This window comes from Alternaria rosae, assembly GCF_020736505.1.
Source record: "Alternaria rosae strain MPI-PUGE-AT-0040 chromosome Unknown BKA58scaffold_11, whole genome shotgun sequence".
NCBI lineage: Eukaryota > Fungi > Ascomycota > Dothideomycetes > Pleosporales > Pleosporaceae > Alternaria > Alternaria rosae.
The window spans coordinates 238245-253208 of record NW_025763580.1 but is presented as its reverse complement, the minus strand read 5'-3'; the positions used below and the strand labels follow the sequence as shown (position 1 = coordinate 253208).

Genomic DNA, 14964 nt, shown 5'->3' with positions numbered 1-14964 from the left:
CGCACAGATCTCGCTCAAGTGACCGTGCCTCATTTATCAGCCGCAGGGACGCGGTCGAGTGGGATAGTCTCCATGTCTCGGATAAGCACAGCTGGCCTGTCATATTCGAAAACGATCTCCAGCGCAGGCCTGCATTTTGTAAGGAACTCGAGGAACTCGCGGCGGAATGCTTCATGGTAGACGCCGCGGAATTCGAGATACCTCAACTTCGGCACGAAGGTCTTGTCTGTCAACCAATCCATTGTGCTGTTGAGACGAATGCGCTTGGACTTTTGACCTTGGACAACAGTCAGAGTAACGGATTCGATGTTTGCGCAATTCTTGAGGATCGTTGGGAATGCGGTACGCGTGAGCTTCGATGTACCGTGGAGGGCGATGACCTCTAACTGAGGCAAAGCTTTGGTCAACTTCTCTACACCTGCGCTGGTGATCTCAATGGCTTCCTTCCTCTCAGCATCTCCGGCGATGAAGACGCGGACGGCGCTTCGGAAAGTGGCATCTGCATTCGCAATGACGTCAACAATGGTGCTGAGTATTATCAGCAGAAGTTAACACAATTCCCGAACAGGTTGGACGTACTCGTCCACGTTAATGCCAGAAGCGAAAACGATCTTTTGAACGGGCTTCGCAGTGCTATCGAACTTGGTCGATGCATCTACGTGCATAGTTTGCTCATCTGAGATTGCAGCAGGCTGGTACTCGATGGCCTTCCCTTTCCTTGCCTTTGCACGTTTCTCGAAGGCGTCCCACGAAGCGTCGGCCTGAGGCTGAGCTTCCAGACGAGCATCCCACTTCTCCTTGGGTTCATCCCAGGGTCCGTAGGCCTGTGTAGCGGGAATATCATCATCGGGGCTGGTGTCCGACCCCGCTTGGCGCTCCTCAATCACCTTGAGCCTTTGGATCTCTCTCTCCTTCTCCTTCTGCTTCTTTTTCTTGGCGGATCCCGACAGTGGTGCCATGATGTCTTTTTTTTGGTATATGACGTTGGATGACTAGAAGAAGCCAGGTGTCGAGGTGTCGAACGAAGAGATCATCGGAAGGCGGGGGTTCCCCACTGTCATCTCGCGCTTTACCGCATCAAACCTAGTGGCTTTGCGGCCCTTTCGTACCTTCACTCTCGTGTCTCACTGCGTGTTATCTGTAACACGACAAAAGGCGACCGCGCCGGCACCAATATCCTGAGGCATGTCTACGATACATGCCTGACTCTTCAGATATGCCCGACTCGGTCGCAGTATCGAAAGACCAGGGGCGCGCATGTCCGGAACAAAGTTCCCGGACATAAGATCGAATGAACGCGAGCCCGGAGTAGAGTCACCCGGGATTTCATGTAGAAGAACGCTTCATCTGGGAAAGGGAGCATAGAATGCCAGTAACACCGCATAAGAGCTTCCTCATACTACCTAGCGCTGAGCGTTCTGGTTGCCCGGAGGGTCAGCCTAGGTGACTCATCCGAGTCTAGGCCGGTGTGAACAATCCGTCGACGCGTCGAAGATATGCTTATAATAAAGCTTGAAAGCGTAGGTGCTTGAATACCACTACCAAGCATCAATCATCCAGCTCTTAGCCTCAAAATGTCACCATACGACTTCCACATCTCAACTCCCCGTCTCTACCTCTCCTACCTCGATCCCTCCTCTGACGAACAGTGCGACTTCACTCTTGCACTTTACCATGGTGCTCCATCTGTCAGGCGGTACCCTGGCGTAATCAAAGACGTACCAGATCGCGAAGCAGCGCGGAAGATCGCCGCTTCTGGGGATGAGAAGCTTCGTGCGACGGGTTATGGGCGGTACATTATCAGCTTGAAATCAGAATCACCTGAAGGTGACGAGGAGACCGGAGTTCCATTCTCTCAGAAGAAACTAGAACGCATTGGGATTGTTAGCATGCAACTAGGACGTGTTGCGGGCGAGCAAGCACCCACCATGCCGGATGTCGGCTTTAACATGATGGAGCGGTACCACGGGAAGGGGTATGCAACGGAAGCTGCGCAGGGATTGATCAAGTACTTTCGCGAGGAGAAAGGTGCGAAGGAGATTGCGGGTTTGACCGATGACACGAACGAAGAGGCAAAGAGACTCTTCCGCAGACTGGGGTTCACGAATCATGGAGTCAGGACCGTACGTGGTATTCGATGGTCGGGTGAAGAGCTTGACGTGGATCTCTGGACTTTGGGACTAGAGGATGGGAAGAAACTGGAAGATTTTGGATTCTGATCCGACACGGCTGCCGCGTATGCTTTCCACTTCGTACTGGCGTTCTTTCGCTATGGGTTATCTTTAAATGGGGGATTTTCCATGCTTGAAGGGGATGGATTATGATATCGAAGTATTAATGCGCAACCTCTGCTATGCTGCAGGACGTCATATCATGTGACTACTCTAATTGCTGTAGTTTTGAGCTTAGCTCGAAGACCGAGGAGACACTTTCGCCTCAGGCATATCTTTACACTCCCCAGCCTTCCCGTCTTGCGACAGGCTTCCCGCCTCAGTGTCAACGTCAATCCCATCCAGATACTCGAATCCAGTGACAACACGTGAAATCAGAGTCTGCTGAGCCGGGAAGAAAAGGTTGCAAAAGTAGTACAAGAAAATGGACAAAAAGAACCCATACAACCAGTTGAACGTGAAGAGATTCTGGAGGCCAGCCGAGAGCTTCAACTCCGGATTGACTTTGTTGGCTAGGCCTGGCAACAGAGGGATGATGGTAACGAACGTTGCGACAACAGCGCGCCAGTTTGTACCGTAGCGACCATATCGGTAGATGCCTCTTGGGTCGTACAAAGCGGGGACGTCGTACTTCCTGTGCTTCACCAGCCAGTAGTCCGTGAAAAGGATGCCTGCCATGGGCGCCATGAAGATGGCATATGCGCTCATGAAGTTAAGGAACGCCTTGCCTGACGCTACGATGATCCAAGGACATAGCGCCCAGCCGCCGATGAACGCGACGAGAATGGAACCTCGACGCACGTTGAGGTACTTTGGCGCTAGCGTTGTGACGTCGTTGGCAAAAGAAACGGCGTTCGCACTAATGTTGACGCTGAGCTGCCCAAGCAGCCAGATGGAAGCGCAGAAGAAGGCTGCTGCACGGCCGCCAGGCGTGTCCCATGTATCGATAATCTGTAGTGGCGTCCAATAGGCCGTGCCCCAGATCTCTTGGGCGGCGGATGCAGAGACGATCCCCATCAGAGCGACCATAGTCTTGAAGAACGGGATCACCGGCATCTGCCAGTATTGCGCGGTAGGATCTTTGCTGAAACGTGAGAAGTCGGGGATGTTGACAGCGAGAGTGCTATATCCACCAGTGATGCTAGTCATGCTTGATAGCCAGAGCCAAGCCCTCTCAGCACCATGTACCGAGGCCGGGCGTGTGAAGAAAGTGCCATTACCACCAGCTTTGACAGCAACCCATATTGTCATTCCGATAGCTACGGGCGGCAACAGAACTGTCTTCACCCAGAACATGTACTGTAGCCTGTGCGTTGGGATAAGGAGGAATGGGAACTGAATGAGCCAATACAGGAAGTATGAGACCATCCCGGCCGTGGTAAGCCCGACCGACGCAGGTAGGTGGTTGGGGATATCACGAAAGCTTGGCCAGATTGCATTCAGAATCTAGGAGGATATGTCAGAAGATGCATTCATCAGGGAATACTCAGTATAACGTACCGCAGTCACACATGTACCTCCATTGGCTGTTTGAACCCCGAACCAAAACATGGCCAAGACACCTCTGCTCACAATGGCAAAGTAGCTGAACCAGTAACCAAAGCTAGCGCGAGAGGCGATAGGGAATGGGATGTGTAGATTCGAGCCGATGGCGCCGTTCAATACTGTGGGTATAGCGTTGCATATACCCGCAACGAGCGTTATGAGCACAGCGTCAGTTGCCGTAAGCCCTACTTCGATCAATATGATATCCCACTATAATGAATCTGATAGTCAAGCTCTTACCTAGTGTGAAAATAGCAGATCCTGAACTCCAAGTCGATATAGTAACGAGGTCACTGAACCAGTACGTTACGAATGCGCTCTTACCCCAAGTGCGCTTCTCCGGTGGCACTGGCTCCATATCCGCATTGGTCCATACATCGGGCGGTGCGATACTGCTGTTTTGCTTGGGAAGCTGCCAGCTCGATGGCTGTGTCAGACGAAGCTTGACCTTCTCCTTCGCCGCATGGCTGCGAGCGCTTATATTGCCCGGAATGGGCATGATGAGGAGGCTCTGTCTTGAAGCGCTTCCACGCAGTGTGATGCTCTCTATCTCTGAGCGCGTGAAAGACTGAACAAGGATGAAAGGATCTGGCGGCTTTTTCAGTGTGATGACGCTCCTCGATGGTATTCGCGAAAGATGTGTGATCGACAAGGTACAGCGGAGTTGCGTCCGAGCCCGATCTAAGACGGAAAGAAGCTGGACATCGTCCTCACCTTATGAGGTTCAGGATGTCTGTGCTGCATCTCGCGGCAAGTGTCAAAGATGGACAGCTGTGCTTACGTCGCACCTCGCTGAGGAAAAGATGGGGTAGTCTGGGCTGATCTTATCATTCATCTTGACGTGATTGGACCGAATCTCGTCGCTATCGAAGATAAGTATACGTTCCTTGCGCATATCGCTATCGTGTTGCTGCAATCGATGGATGTTTCCTATGCTGTGATGAGACGCGTTGGGATGATATGCACCTGGGCAAGCGCACGCCACCTGGATAGGATAATGGGGGCCGAAGCCTCGGCCGGACTCGCGCTAGTGTCGACGCTTATCAGTCCGCTCCAGGGCTGTCTCCAGCCGACCGTCTCGCATCGTCCGTGCTTATCACTGGAGACCTCACCCTTCTCGACTATGGCGGCAACAGAACCCACACCGAATTGTTCGCTCGTTTTCGTGTCGGCATGGCGTCTCATTCGCGAAGCAGGTTGACTTGCGCGGCTTGTGCGAAACGGAAAGTCAAGTGCAGCAAGACGGTACCCTGCGACAACTGCATCAGACGAGGTCAAAAAGATACGTGCGGCATCGGCGAATCGCATGGCGACATAAGCTCTCCAACGCGTTCTTCCGACCCGAGATCATGTGAGCTTGACTATCTGCGACAACGGGTCGCACAGCTCGAAAGCGAAACCTGTCAGCGAAGCCCGACGAACATCAGAACTCCACCTGGAACTCTGCAGCCTGGAACACCAAGCGATAGGCCTGCCGATGAGTCCGCAGATGAGCCCGACGACGCTACTGTTTCTCGAGACACCGCGACGGTACTGGAGTTCCTCGCTTGGGGGAGAAGGAAAGAGCCTCACTGTCACACAGTCGCGTCCCTCGAGCCCGCGGATGATGTCCCGATTGAAGTTGGTTCAGGTATATTTGATGACTTGTCCCAACTTTCGGTGCTTCAACTGCTTCTTCCAAGCCCTCAGCAAGTTCGACGATTGGTGGAATACCACCATGAAAGCTTGTTGTGGTACCATGGCAGCTACTTCGTTCCTACTTTCCAGGCGCAACTCCGAGATTTCTACGACAGAGATAATGGAATTATCGAACGAGCGTCCACAGATCTCCAATGGGTGGCTCTGCTGTTTGCTATCCTGACTGCTAGTCTAGTATGCGCACCTGATCTACAAGTGCAGTCATGGGGATTTGACAAGGTGGAGCGACAGAAGCTCTCGCGACGATGGTATCAAGCTATCTTCACTTGCCTCAATCGGGCGGATTATACGAGTAACTTGAAAATCCTTTCTTGTCAAGCTATAGCCACGGGAACTGTTTCAGCTCACCTCCTGGGGTTCAGTACAAAGCAAAGCATCCATCTCGCAACCGCTGTACGTATTGCTCAATCTTTGGGCATTCATCGCTTAGGGCCAGACGCCAGTGGAGGTGTCGTGGCAAATGAGACCGGCCGCAGAGTTTGGTGCCAACTTTGCAGCCAGGACTGGTTCAGCATACCGTTCTCCGAGAGCTACCTGGTAATTCCAAAATACTCGACATCAATCCCGCCGCTCAACAGCCACGACAAAAATCTAGTCGCCATTGACCCGGATGTCCCTACTACCACAAGCTATTCGTTATTTTTACGCAACATCGCGATAATCATGCCCCAGCTTCAAGACGGCCTCGTGTCATGCAATACGCCTTACACACGTTACGAAACGGTCTTGCATTGGGATGCGCGACTTCGAGAACTGGCCACCCGTGGAAGGCCACTTTTCATGGCGAACGCACCGTTAGATCCGAGCTGGCCCACGTGGGTGCCATATGCGCGGCGCGCTCTAGCCATTACGTCGAGTCACAAGATCATCATGATTCATCGTTCTTTTCTACTGGATAGTTTCATCAATCCTGCTTTCGCATTTACCCGCCGAACATGTCTCGCAGCCTCCAAAACGATCGTCAAGGAGTACAAGGCCTTGATCGAGGAAGATGGTCCGACCCTGTGGATCCACCAAGCATTCGCCGTCGCTGCATCCATCACCCTTTTGCTTGATGTTCTGCACCGCGAGATCAACGAGAACGAGAGTTTTGAACATCGCGCACTTGTCGAAGACATCGTAGAGATTCTGCAGCGGCGCCCAGAGAGTATGATTGCGGTCAGAGGTGTCAAACTCCTCAAAGCTTTGCTTGCTCGGGCGTCGCACGAGAGTTTGTCTCAAAGGAGAAGAAAGCGTAATCGTGACGGAACACCCGCTTCCAATTTCGATGTGTCGGCCCTCGTTAGGGACTTTTGTCAGACCAACAATGGTGATAACTACCCTTTACCACGGCATGGGGCAGCATCGCCATCTACTACCGATCAACCTCCTACGTATGACTCGGAAGCGACCAACCCTCTTGCCACAACTTTTGAACAGCCGCAGTCTACATTTCCTTTCTCGGCGCCGGGTCTAGCAGGTACCAACAGTTTCGACGATCTTCTGTACCTAGCAAATTATGACTTCACGTTAGCGTAATGTGTAGCAAATGTTCTTTCCACTGAGTAGTCACTAGCGCGACGTGGCTCAATGCAGCATCGAGATTGCATTGCACATTACTTGCATGGGCCGTTTCCGCAACTGTAAGAGTCCATATGTCTCATTCAACAATGGCTTCCATTAGTTGCTGCGCCGCCTTCTCAACACCGGGAAGATCCTCCAATATCGGCTGATGACCACTTTTCACAACATGCACACAGCTCCTTCCTCCAACCGATGCACTGATATCTTGCGACCGCTGCACTGGACTAATCATATCCTTATCTCCTGCCACGAAGACTACAGGACATGTGATGGCTTGGTACCGCGGATCTTTGTGGCTACTATCCACGATAGCTTCACATGTTTGCGCATAGGCCTCGGGATCAGCAGAGCTCACGTCGAGCCTCACAGCTTCTCGAGCTGCTAGATTCACCGTTCGGTCTTGGCTGCGAGGTCTTTGTTAGCATGATTTGGACATCTTTCCGGGCTTCATATGAGCGTACCTATCGTCGTAGAAGTTAGACTTGGCCGCAATGTCCGCTGCATACTTGATGCCTTCCTTCCTCACCGCGGCCGCGAGATCGAGCATGCGCTGTCGAACAGCGGGGATGTGACCAGCTGCTCGACCAGGACCAAGGAGTAAGAGACCTGCAGTAGACTGTGGATGTCTTGCGGCATATTGCAGAGCGATAATGGCACCTAGGGAATGTCCAACGATGACAACCTTAGACGAGGCTGAGCTATTCGAGCTTGCTTGAAAAGATGTGATGAGGTCGGCCAAGTCGACAACAAGCCCTTCAACGGAAAGTGGTTTCGTGACACCTGCTAGTGGCGTCTTTCCGTAGCCAGGAAAGTCGACAAGAATGATGTTGTACGTGGGAGGTAGAGAGGGCACAAGCGGCGAAAATGTCTCGGTAGAGCCTCCGAGTCCGTGGAGGCATATCAGAAGCGGGCCTGAAGAGTCGCCAGCTTGTAGGTAATGCGTATTTGTACCTGAGTTAGTCTTGAAGTGCGAGGATCTGAGAGTGCGAGCAATCATTGTGAAAGCGTGAGAGTCGGGTCTTTGATCGTGAAAGAGAATAGACCTGTACCTATTACGAGCGCGGCGTGTACATAGACATATGCACGATACCTTAAGGCGGTATAGTCGGCCTCGCGAGCGTTCGGCTATATCTGAAAGTGGTGGAAGTGGATACTCGGCCGAGATCCCGAGTCTGGCTGATAGGAGCCCGAGGTGGTATCAATGCACCCACACCAAGACGTGGAGCTCCGAGTATCACTTTGCAAGCATGCTCGGGGCTGGTAGTTCAATTGTGTATAACTGAGCTATACTTGATAGGTGATATAGTCAACGATACGCTCAAAACTATTCCCGTCTCTCCTTGCATGCAAATTGTAGAGGCTCTTCAAACTCGATTTCTACTCAGCTACTAAACACCATGGTCGTTACAGCAGTCATAACCGAGGAGACCAACTGTCTGCGCCTCAAAGCAGAGAAGCCTATCCTCGATCTTCCACATGCCGACAAGACCACCGGACGGGTCGTACCCATCAAGCACGCAGAAGGTAGCCAAGTAGACTTTGGCGCCGAGATCTACGGCATTGATTTGAACAACTTCACGGATGCAGACTTCGAGTTCGTTTCCGATGCTTTGCACAAGTGGAAGTTGTTAGTGTTCAAAGAGCAACCGCAAATGCTCAAGCCGCAGCAGCAATATCTGCTTACTGCAAAGTGAGTAGCTGAACATCTTTGAGCTCGATCGATCTAACTCCATATCAGCTTCGACCGCGAGGAAACAACCGGTGGCTTCGCTCATGGCCATGACCCTTTCCTCACTCATCACAACGGCGTCGACTTCTACGGCATCCCCAAGCGTCCAGCAATTCCAGTACAGCCACAAGTCCACATCCTCGGACGCGGACCCGTTCCGGAAGGTCACTTCGGCTTTCCGCCAGGCTTCGAAGTCCAAGGCATCGATCACGAAGAGTTCCATCTTCCACCGCACATACCAGCGGAAGAGCGCGAAGCTGGTGCCTCCCGTTTCTACCAATGGCATTTCGACGGCTCGCTGTATGACATTCCTCCTCCGCGTGTAGGTTGCCTCCTAGCTGTTCGAACTCCCAAGGGCCCAGATGTGACTGTGCGATGGGAGGATGAGGCTGGGACTCAGATGAAGATGGCACCGGGTGCCACGGCAATGGTCGCTGGCAGCCGTGCACTGGCATTGCTAGACGAGGAGACACGGAATGTCGTGATGAACAGCAAGATCGAGTACGCGCCACACGCCTTCGTCTGGATGTCCAAAGCGCACAGTACCCGACTCGGTCATTCCCTCGAGACCGAAGGGCTTGAGAAGTCACTGGACGAATTGCCGAAATGGGAGAGGAGCAAAGTCTGTGTTTATCCGATGGTATGGACGAATCCGAAGACTGGTGAGAAGTCGTTGCAGGTCCATGGTCAGGGCGCTCTCAAGCTACATCTCAAGAGCAGCCCGGATGGAGCTGAGACGGTCGTTGAGGACTTGGGAGAAGTCAGGAAGTTTCTTGATAAGTATGTATCGACGTCACACACTTCGTTCATGCACTGACTGGGCACGCAGGCTCATGCGACCGGCGTTGCAGCCTGAGAACATATATGCGCATCCGCATCAAGAGCAAGATGTCATCTTGTGGTACAACCGCGCGCTATGGCACAGTATCGTAAGTCATCAACTTCATGAAAACCTCGAAGTGCAACAAGGGCTAATTCTTTCTTGCCTGCAGACCGAGTTTCCCAAGTCGTATGGGCCGCGTGTGATGCATCAGTGCAACATTGCGGCGAGCGATCATCCTTCGAGTTGAGGGGGCCACGGCGGGTGTGTGTAAGTTCGAGTAGTAATCAGCGCGCGATGTACGACTTCATGATGAGGCAGCTGCAATATTACACAAAGTTTCACGCGCAACTTGTTGAGATGTCCTGGAGTTGTTTGTGCATGAGTGTCCGTGACAGCCCAAATCGATGACGCGCGGCGAGTCATGCCACGTCACGTGCTCATACCCGTGCCCATCAAATGAGGTTTGCTTCAGCAGCGCCCCAGGGCTCTTCGATACCTCATCACAGATCATGATGATGTCGCAACCATCTCCCGCAGGTTCCACCAAGATCATCGCAAGGCTACAGGAGCTGTGGCGCGTTCTAACAGCAAAAATCACGTTAAGGAGCCCGACGCGTCATGAATGTCCTCGAAGGCTCAATCTCGCGTGACGCGAACACCACATGCAATGATCGCGAAAGCAGCTGACTGCATCTCGTATCTCGCGTTCTGGTGGCTGCGCTCATCAGCCGTGCACTGAGAGTGGGTCGCTCGCTCAGCGATTGTTATCTCACAACATCGTAGTCGGATACGAACAGGCACCCACTGCTTTCCAAGGTTCGACTGACCCGGCTATCAGCCACTGCGCTCGCATAGATCACGGATTGCGAAGAAGTCGGCCGAGCATAGCATCTTCCATGAGTTGAGTCTCGGCCGGGACCTTGGCTGCTGATAAGATAACAGCCGTGGATCTTAGCGAAGGGCGCCTCTTAGGGAACCTCGGGGATATTCCCCGCAGGTTCGGTGGATGAATGGCCATAGTATTAAGCGCAGCTCAGATAGGGTTCATGATAACAACCGAGCGCTTAGAAGGGAATGCGGGGATGGCCGTTGAGTAAGAGTGGGTGAATGAACATGGTCTCGCCTTTGAGCATATATGTGGCGTGGGAATTATACATCCAGAGTTGAGAGCGTAGACGCTTATGACATCCGGCTTTGCATTCTCACCACTTGAACTTTCGCTTCTTCTGTTCAAAACCCACCGCAAGAGACCACCGCCCAGAAGGAAGATCGCTGGTCACCAGTTTCCTCGACATCTGCGAAGAATCATGGCACCAGGTATCCTGGCCCCTGAGCCCACCTTTACGGTGAAGGAGATGGAGAAGACTGCCAAAGAGAAGCACAATTTTGGAGCGGTGATCGATGACATCGATCTCGCCAACATCAGTGGTAAGCACACCGGCACCATGACGATGGCATTGCGATTAGCTAACGTTGTGTTCCAGATTCCGACGTCAAAGCGCTCTCAGACGCGATCTGGACACACAAGCTTGTTGTTGTCAAGGGTCAGGAGAACCTTGCGCCCATCAAGCAATGGGAGCTTGTCACACGCTTCGATCCTAAAGCACCACATGTGCATTCTCATGGCGATGTCAAGACCTTCCACAAACAGGGTGGCCTACTATCGGTAAGAGTCACTTCCAGCCGGGTGGCCCTTTTCGCTAATCCAACTCCGCAGAGAGGACGCGATGTTGTCGGTATACCTGGCGCAGAGAACGTCCGTCTAATCGGCAAAGGCTACCAGGGATCAGACCACTACGGTCTCAAAGACGCAACGATCAAAAAAGAACTCGCGCACGCATGGCACGACAAGCCGCTCCCAGAAGAAGAGTACGCTCAAGGTCACACACGCTTCCAACGCTGGCATATAGATGCGCCACTTTACGCGCGTGAGCCAGCTTGGTTCACCACCCTTCGCTGCATCAAGCGACCCACATCTCCAGAACTGACCGTACACTGGGACGACGGCAGTGGCTTGACTATGAAGACCGAACCTGGTCTGACCGCCTTCTTCAGCAACGTACAGACATACGACATGATGACAGAGCAAGAGAAGAAGATTGCCGACCACTCATGGGTTGAGTACGCACCCCACCCTTACCAGTGGATGGGCGACTGCAAAGGCCAGTCTCACGGTCTAGGCCTAGTGAGTCAAGGTAAAGAGAAGTCAACGGAGGACCTTGGACCCTACGACGAAAAAGACATCAAGCGCTACCCCATGGTATGGGTGAACCCCGTAACAGGCGAGCGCGCATTCATGGTCCACGGTATTTGCGTCCGGCGCGCATTCGTTCGGTCAAGCGAAGATGAGGAACCCACTATCATCGATGACGTTGCCGAGATAAGAGCTTGGCTTAAGCCTATACAAGAACGCGTTTTGAAGCCGGAATACATCATGCTGCCGAAGGTAGAGGAAGGAGATATCATCATGTGGGCCAACTACCAGATGTTTCATACTGCCGTGGATTACCCGGATCAATGGGGTGCGAGGACGATGCATCAAGCAAATATTGGGGCGAGTAGTGGGCCGGTTGGTCCAGTGGCTATTCCTGGTGTTGCGTAGGAGAAGGGAGCAGTGTGGTATACTTATATAGGAATGCGATATGAGAATACGATGTTTTTCCAAGCCTTTTGTCAACCGTTTCACCCCTGCCTGTAGCTGGCATGGAGGAGTATCGTGTCGCCCGCGACAAGTGACATCCATCATGCCGTCTCCTGACCTATCAATACAGTCGTCTTGAAATAACCCTACACCTGGGTAGTCTCCCGACGTAGCATCAGCATTTTGTATCCATCGCGTCCCGAGCGCTTCCACCAACTTCCGTGTACTCGATATGAGTGCTTAGGATCGAACGGGTAGGTAGACGAAGGAGTTCAACGCGGTTTACTGTGGGTCTTTCAGCGAAATGTCCACATCATGACATGAAATTGTGAGGCTTACTGTGCTCGTTCTGGTTTGGGTCGACGCGACGCGTGCGCCTAATAATAGCGTGCCGGATGGCGAGGACGCATGAAGGCAACACCACTAGGATGCCAACAATTGCAATGATAGCTTCGCTGGAGAGTGGAACCATGGTGTATCGCTTTCCAGCCTGAGTTGTAGTGGCTTCGGTGTCCTGAACGAAGGTATTTGTGGTTCTATGGTGATAAGATGGGGGAGGGTGTAGAGAGTCGAATCTGGATATCTCGCGGGAGATGCAGTAGTTGCAAAAAGGACTGTCGGGAGCGATTTGATGTGTATTGATACTATGTGAGTTAGTCGTGGATGTCTACCTAGGTAGTTATATGGTCGGGAGGAGATCACGTGGAATACCCAGCCTCCCCGATGCATGTTTATGTTTTGATGGCGAGCCGGTAAGGCGGAATTGCTGATGCTTTCCGGAGTTGCTTACGCATTTCGCATTCAGTAGGTCTGCTCGATAGGCTATAGTGACCCGGGAGCGCTTGTGACACAGTCTGCACGACCCATGTTCGCCCGTGGCGGGTGGTGGACGGAGTGAACCAATAGTCATCCCCGTTACTGGTTGTTGAGATGAACAGTGAAAAGGACAAATAACATAGCACATGTGGTATACGACCACCACTGTGTCCAGGCAGGGACTCCCGCCGATGTATACATGCCGGACTGTGGACTCACTAGGTCATTAGAAACCACCGTATCGATCTTACTTTGGCTTCTATCTCCTTCCCCTTGAAATCCCACTGTACGGCTTTCGCGATTGGGTGAGATATTTGGGCGTCGGGATCAGAGACTACAGCAGTCTCGAGACCTACGTCGGCATGGTTAGCCAAGACATAGTAGCCCCCTGTCATCGGTCATGGAGTCTCACGTTCCAGGTGCAGAGCTTCGGTTGCGACTTAGCCTTCCGATAGGATGTCATAGACGTACGCCGATAGGCAGAGTCGGGGTGTTCCGATCCATGCAGCATCGCCTCTCCGCAGGAGTCATTGGAAACCATGGCAACGCAGGCCTCCGCAGACTTCTTGATCCGTGCATGCAGCCCGGTTGGATTACCAACAGACAGGTTGCTCTCGGTAGCATCTCTATGTCCGGGTGATTGGATGCCAATGTATCGAGGGAAGATGATGGTGGGAACTTGTGAGTCCAAAGTTTGTGCGGTAGAGGACTTGAGGTTCTTGGAGTTGCGACACTTCTCGTAATTGAGTATCCGAGTCGTTGAAAATGCGCAAGGTATGGTTGCCTCGTCGTCGCTGGGTCGCCTCTGGGTCATCGCAGTACCATGGGAGAAGAGGACTTGACACGGATGATACTTTTAACACCCGGCCTCGAAACAGAACACAAGGCCGATCGTTTTGTGGTAGAGCGAAATTGCAGAAGCTCGACTATTATCTAGGTAGCTGAAATTCTGATTTTTGCAACTACCGAACCTTCGGGGGTCCATCATTATTCTTTGCTTTACAACAAGGGGGTCACGACTTGTCTGGTCATGAGCGAAAAGGGTCCGAGCAAGAGACTTTGGACATTACCATTGAAGAGTCAATACAGGAAGTATGGGGCAGAATTTCTGATTGGGATGACTAAAGGTTTTTGGGCAGCTCCGGAGTTGTAGGGAGTCATCAGTTAGGGCGAGTAGTTGTTTGGTAGGACCAAAAGCCATGTCTGCAACAACCCGATGTAACAGATAAGCAATCAAACTACAGCATAGCGCACGCTTCTATGAGTCAGAGCCAAAATATATATTTTCATGTCATCCCCTCTGTTGGTCCTCAGAATTCCAAAGAAGAAAGAAAGAATGCTGACTGTCGACTAGGAAGAACATCAACATGGTTATGAAAGCAGAAGCGAAGAACTGGAAAGGAAGACATACCTATGCTATGCCAGTAAGTAACAACAGTGTTAGGAAGAAGAAATTAAACACTAAGTACAAGCATGAACAGATACCAGAATGTCTACAAACAGGCAAAGGAGAACCAGAAGTAAGCAAGACAACTACAACGAGAACGCTAACTATTATATATGAGAGCAGAGACGAGATTGAAGAAGACAGAGTGGTGGAGAAGGCAGAAAGTAGAAACGAAAAGAGTGTGAAGTGGATCAAGGAGAATGTTTTGTGTATGGGATAGAAGCGAGTAGAGAAGGTACATAAAGAAGGACAGAATGAGATAGCATAAATGCACAGTTCCCTTCCCCATCACTATCGTATACATCGTAACCCCTGTCCGTGTTGTGAACAAAAAGGTGCAAAAAAGAAGACTTTGGACGCTGTGGGAATTGAACCCACGACCTTTCACAAGTACGCAAGAGGATGCGAAGCGACTATATAACATGTTAGGAAACTTCTTGAGAGTGTATTTAACAAGATTGCTTACAAATCATACCCCTAGACCAAGCGCCCATTCGATTGTGATGCAGTAAATGCCATGGAAAAAAAATA

The 14964-nt window shown here is 51.8% G+C and overlaps 8 protein-coding genes across 8 annotated transcripts; 4 read left to right on the top strand and 4 right to left on the bottom strand.

Moving 5' to 3' along the window:
- Positions 1-44: 44 nt before the first annotated feature.
- Positions 45-947, bottom strand: BKA58DRAFT_300182 (uncharacterized protein; the record flags this gene model as incomplete). Its single annotated transcript, XM_046166913.1, has 2 exons — positions 45-528; positions 751-947. Coding segments are annotated over 2 exons (681 nt in total), but the record flags the coding sequence as incomplete, so codon positions are not given.
- A 264-nt stretch (positions 948-1211) lies between these two features.
- On the top strand, positions 1212-2312 carry BKA58DRAFT_50444 (GNAT domain-containing protein). Its single transcript, XM_046175398.1, has one exon. It carries the CDS (start codon positions 1575-1577, stop codon positions 2217-2219), a length of 645 nt encoding a protein of 214 aa, XP_046020766.1. The 5' UTR covers positions 1212-1574; the 3' UTR covers positions 2220-2312.
- Positions 2313-4684, bottom strand: BKA58DRAFT_50341 (permease for cytosine/purines, uracil, thiamine, allantoin-domain-containing protein). Its single transcript, XM_046175395.1, has 3 exons — positions 3957-4684; positions 3672-3901; positions 2313-3617 (listed from the first exon to the last, which is right to left on the bottom strand). The coding sequence occupies exons 1-3, from the start codon at positions 4213-4215 to the stop codon at positions 2406-2408; spliced, it is 1701 nt and encodes a 566-aa protein (XP_046020765.1). The 5' UTR covers positions 4216-4684; the 3' UTR covers positions 2313-2405.
- A 1-nt stretch (position 4685) lies between these two features.
- Positions 4686-7029, top strand: BKA58DRAFT_50357 (c6 zinc finger domain-containing protein). The gene has a single exon (XM_046175396.1). It carries the CDS (start codon positions 4890-4892, stop codon positions 6930-6932), a length of 2043 nt encoding a protein of 680 aa, XP_046020764.1. The 5' UTR covers positions 4686-4889; the 3' UTR covers positions 6933-7029.
- BKA58DRAFT_50307 (Alpha/Beta hydrolase protein) lies at positions 6993-8174 on the bottom strand. The gene is made up of 2 exons (XM_046175394.1): positions 7439-8174; positions 6993-7381 (listed from the first exon to the last, which is right to left on the bottom strand). The coding sequence occupies exons 1-2, from the start codon at positions 7972-7974 to the stop codon at positions 7054-7056; spliced, it is 864 nt and encodes a 287-aa protein (XP_046020763.1). The 5' UTR covers positions 7975-8174; the 3' UTR covers positions 6993-7053.
- Positions 8175-8298: 124 nt separating this feature from the next.
- BKA58DRAFT_393236 (TfdA family taurine catabolism dioxygenase TauD) lies at positions 8299-9897 on the top strand. Its single transcript, XM_046171074.1, has 4 exons — positions 8299-8667; positions 8716-9486; positions 9536-9635; positions 9699-9897. Exons 1-4 carry the CDS (start codon positions 8375-8377, stop codon positions 9774-9776), a joined length of 1242 nt encoding a protein of 413 aa, XP_046020762.1. The 5' UTR covers positions 8299-8374; the 3' UTR covers positions 9777-9897.
- Positions 9898-10836: 939 nt separating this feature from the next.
- Positions 10837-12131, top strand: BKA58DRAFT_414583 (uncharacterized protein; the record flags this gene model as incomplete). Its single annotated transcript, XM_046172497.1, has 3 exons — positions 10837-10957; positions 11014-11195; positions 11247-12131. 3 exons carry the CDS (start codon positions 10837-10839, stop codon positions 12129-12131), a joined length of 1188 nt encoding a protein of 395 aa, XP_046020761.1.
- A 2119-nt stretch (positions 12132-14250) lies between these two features.
- Positions 14251-14940, bottom strand: BKA58DRAFT_393230 (uncharacterized protein). The gene has a single exon (XM_046171073.1). It carries the CDS (start codon positions 14855-14857, stop codon positions 14534-14536), a length of 324 nt encoding a protein of 107 aa, XP_046020760.1. The 5' UTR covers positions 14858-14940; the 3' UTR covers positions 14251-14533.
- Positions 14941-14964: the final 24 nt, after the last annotated feature.

Coding starts and splice junctions, on each gene's coding strand:
- BKA58DRAFT_50341 (XM_046175395.1), bottom strand. CDS start 4,215: ATGCCCATTCCGGGCAATATAAGCGCTCGCAGCCATGCGGCGAAGGAG. Junction 3,902..3,956: donor ATCTGCTATTTTCACACTAG/GTAAGAGCTTGA, acceptor TGATCGAAGTAG/GGCTTACGGCAACTGACGCT. Junction 3,618..3,671: donor GAGGTACATGTGTGACTGCG/GTACGTTATACT, acceptor ATATCCTCCTAG/ATTCTGAATGCAATCTGGCC.
- BKA58DRAFT_50444 (XM_046175398.1), top strand. CDS start 1,575: ATGTCACCATACGACTTCCACATCTCAACTCCCCGTCTCTACCTCTCC.
- BKA58DRAFT_50307 (XM_046175394.1), bottom strand. CDS start 7,974: ATGATTGCTCGCACTCTCAGATCCTCGCACTTCAAGACTAACTCAGGT. Junction 7,382..7,438: donor TCTAACTTCTACGACGATAG/GTACGCTCATAT, acceptor AAGACCTCGCAG/CCAAGACCGAACGGTGAATC.
- BKA58DRAFT_393230 (XM_046171073.1), bottom strand. CDS start 14,857: ATGTTATATAGTCGCTTCGCATCCTCTTGCGTACTTGTGAAAGGTCGT.
- BKA58DRAFT_50357 (XM_046175396.1), top strand. CDS start 4,890: ATGGCGTCTCATTCGCGAAGCAGGTTGACTTGCGCGGCTTGTGCGAAA.
- BKA58DRAFT_393236 (XM_046171074.1), top strand. CDS start 8,375: ATGGTCGTTACAGCAGTCATAACCGAGGAGACCAACTGTCTGCGCCTC. Junction 8,668..8,715: donor CAATATCTGCTTACTGCAAA/GTGAGTAGCTGA, acceptor ACTCCATATCAG/CTTCGACCGCGAGGAAACAA. Junction 9,487..9,535: donor GTCAGGAAGTTTCTTGATAA/GTATGTATCGAC, acceptor CTGGGCACGCAG/GCTCATGCGACCGGCGTTGC.